This window comes from Lactuca serriola, chromosome 5 (genome assembly GCF_051521515.1).
Source record: "Lactuca serriola cultivar US96UC23 chromosome 5, Lser_US96UC23_V15, whole genome shotgun sequence".
In the NCBI taxonomy this organism is placed as follows: Eukaryota; Viridiplantae; Streptophyta; class Magnoliopsida; order Asterales; family Asteraceae; genus Lactuca; species Lactuca serriola.
Genome location: NC_136412.1, coordinates 303373372 through 303376173, shown reverse-complemented (window position 1 = coordinate 303376173; position 2802 = coordinate 303373372). Strand labels below are relative to the sequence as shown.

Sequence of the window (2802 nt, the reverse complement as noted above, 5' to 3'; positions counted from 1 at the left end):
CTTTATTGTTAGGATATTATATTTTGAAAAAATTACTCCCTTACAACATTTTTTAATATATAAGACCGGCTAATGTTTTTCTGTTCTTTTTATACACAAATTGTGGCTAAGCTTTTGGTCGGAACACTACAAATCACTTGTGAACGATGGGGCAACGAAGTGATATAAAAATGTAACGCTGGTTTTCTGTTTTCGATTTGTATTTATTTTGAATATGCCTTTTTGAAACACCATATAATAATATACAATTCTTTAATTTGAAATTTTGAAATATTTTAGCGATGGGTTCTCACGAGAGTTTTGGATCTATATTTAATTTGATTTGGTTTTTTTCTTAAACGATAAATTTTAGCAGAATTAATATAACATCAAAAAAGATGGAACACAAACTCGTTCTCGATATTTTGTTAGTATAAAAGACGTAAATACTCTTTTCATATATTGTCAGATATCCACAAGGGCCGGCTTTATATGCTCATTCACAATCTCCCAAAACTCAAACTTATTACCTCCCAATCTTTTCGCCACAATGATATGAACATCATGTGCGATCTCGAATATTTCAAAATTAATGTCTAAAACACCATTTTTGCCATCTTTTAACCCTTCCATTTTTAGTAACCCACCATCATTTTTCATCACTTTCAACATTGAAATCTTGGCTATTTCTTCCAATTTCAAAACTATGGTAACAAACGATATTTTCGACATGAATTTCACTTCCTTCTCATCTATGGCATCATCATTGAACAATCCTGACAAGTCAAATCCCGGTGACAAGGAAATGATATCAAATGCATTCAAGTTATCTGGTTTTCCCAGATATCTTAAGTCCTTGATTGTCTCTCCAAAAGAGCCCTCAGAAACAAAACCCTTTTTAAACCACGAATTTTCCATGATCTTTGCAATGGAAATCCTAGTTTTAGGGTTTGGATCCAAGATTTTTGACACTAACTTTCGCGCTTCAGAAGGGAACCAATTTGGGAACTTGAATTCCGCCCTTGTAATCTTTCTATACATCACCATGAGATTCGAATCTTGAAACGGAAGAAAACCAGACAAAAGCACAAACAAGATCACCCCACAAGACCAAATATCGGCTTTTTCCCCATCATACCCTTTTTGGTAAATTACTTCAGGTGCCACGTAGGCGGGTGTGCCACAACTTGTGTGAAGCAAACCATCTTCTTCCCATTTGGTATCAACCAAAGCACTTAATCCAAAATCTGAAACTTTCAGATTCCCATCTTCATCTAATAATAAATTCTCAGGCTTCAAATCCCTGTGGTAAACTCCTTGGTTATGGCAGAAATTGATGGCTGTGATGAGTTGTTGAAAGTATTTTCTTGCAGTGGCCTCTTTTAGCCTCCCTGTAGCCACCTTATCATAGAGTTCACCTCCTTTTAGGTATTCTAGAATGAAGTAAATCTTGGTTTTTGTAGCCATGACTTCATAGAGTTGGACTACGTTCGGGTGTTTGAGTAATTTCATCACTGAGATCTCTCTCTTGATTTGATCAATCAACCCTACTTTCATAACCTTATCTTTGTTTATAACCTTAACTGCAACACTCATCCCTGTTTCAAGGTTTCTTCCATGGTAGACTTTTGCAAAATTCCCTTGCCCTAACAATTTCCCTAACTCATAACGTTCCATTTGGACCACAACAGATGTAACTTGAAATGGTAAACTATGTTTTGACCTTGAAAGTACTTTGAGAAACTGTAGAGAATAATATTACCAGGTAGCTGAGTGTGCTTATCTCCAATCTCATCAAGGAGAAATGAGGATGGCTTAAATGGAACTCCATATTCAAAAGATATCCGGGTTTGAAAACGCATTTCTCTGCATTCCCTGTTCTTCTTTTATGAAATCGACTAGAATGAAGGTTTTGAGCTAGACCTTTTGTCGAACAGTTGGAAGGCACTTGCAGAAACTCCAGCAACTTTATGAACTGAAACGAAGAAAAAAAGTATGTTAGTGCTAAACCGATCCATCAAATGTTCTTGTTTCATTTCCAAATATAATGAGTTAATTAGACATCATAACTCAAGATGCATACGTTTCAAGTGCAAGTAAATATCAAATCATAACTAAATGGGTTAATCAAATATACAAATATGATGAACAAATCAACAGCAAAACTATATAATCAACGAACAACTCACCGAAGATGCATATAACTTTCAATCATTGACCACATAGCAATCATAGATCTAGTGCGAGAACTTGTAAATAAAATCGGAAAAAAAAAATAAAGAAAGAAAGAAAACTTGGGAGGATTTACCTTTTTTGATTCAAATTTAGGAGGCGTGTAGCGTATGAAAGGAATACATGCATAAACACGCGCACCTGTGTGGCTTTATAAATGTAACAGAGAAATTTGTATTATAAATTATTTTGGAATTTCTTATGTCACTAATGACTATCTTTAAAATGGTAACATTACTAATCAAAATGGAAGTTGTTATGTCACTAATGACTATCCTTTAAATATCATAAAACAAATATTTGTTATATAAAGATAAACTTATCAAATTGCATTTTGCCGAGTTTTACAACACGATAATTTGGGGTGATGATATTAGTTAAATATAAAATAATTTATATTGTTACAATGATGTAAATATTTCGAAATACAACGTAACACATTGCTTACGTATATGAACGAACTACGAAACAAATTCGAAAGTCGCAACAGGCAACTCGCAACCATAATTATTTAATTGAATCGATACATAATATTCATATTATATTTTTATTCATGTAATAAAAAGAAGTTTGAGTTTTTCCAGCTCCTTT

General features: G+C 33.4%; 1 protein-coding gene across 2 annotated transcripts; it reads right to left on the bottom strand.

The window, feature by feature from the left end:
- Positions 1 to 381: 381 nt before the first annotated feature.
- Positions 382 to 2344, bottom strand: LOC145054799 (CBL-interacting protein kinase 18-like). 2 transcript variants are annotated; one of them, XM_079003056.1, is made up of 2 exons: positions 2288 to 2344; positions 382 to 1954 (listed from the first exon to the last, which is right to left on the bottom strand). In XM_079003056.1, the coding sequence occupies exon 2, from the start codon at positions 1654 to 1656 to the stop codon at positions 445 to 447; it is 1212 nt and encodes a 403-aa protein (XP_078859182.1). In that variant the 5' UTR covers positions 1657 to 1954; positions 2288 to 2344; the 3' UTR covers positions 382 to 444. The 2 variants fall into 2 exon arrangements, with proteins under 2 accessions (XP_078859182.1, XP_078859183.1); XM_079003057.1 differs by lacking the exon at positions 2288 to 2344 and adding an exon at positions 2169 to 2283.
- Between the last annotated feature and the right edge of the window lie 458 nt (positions 2345 to 2802).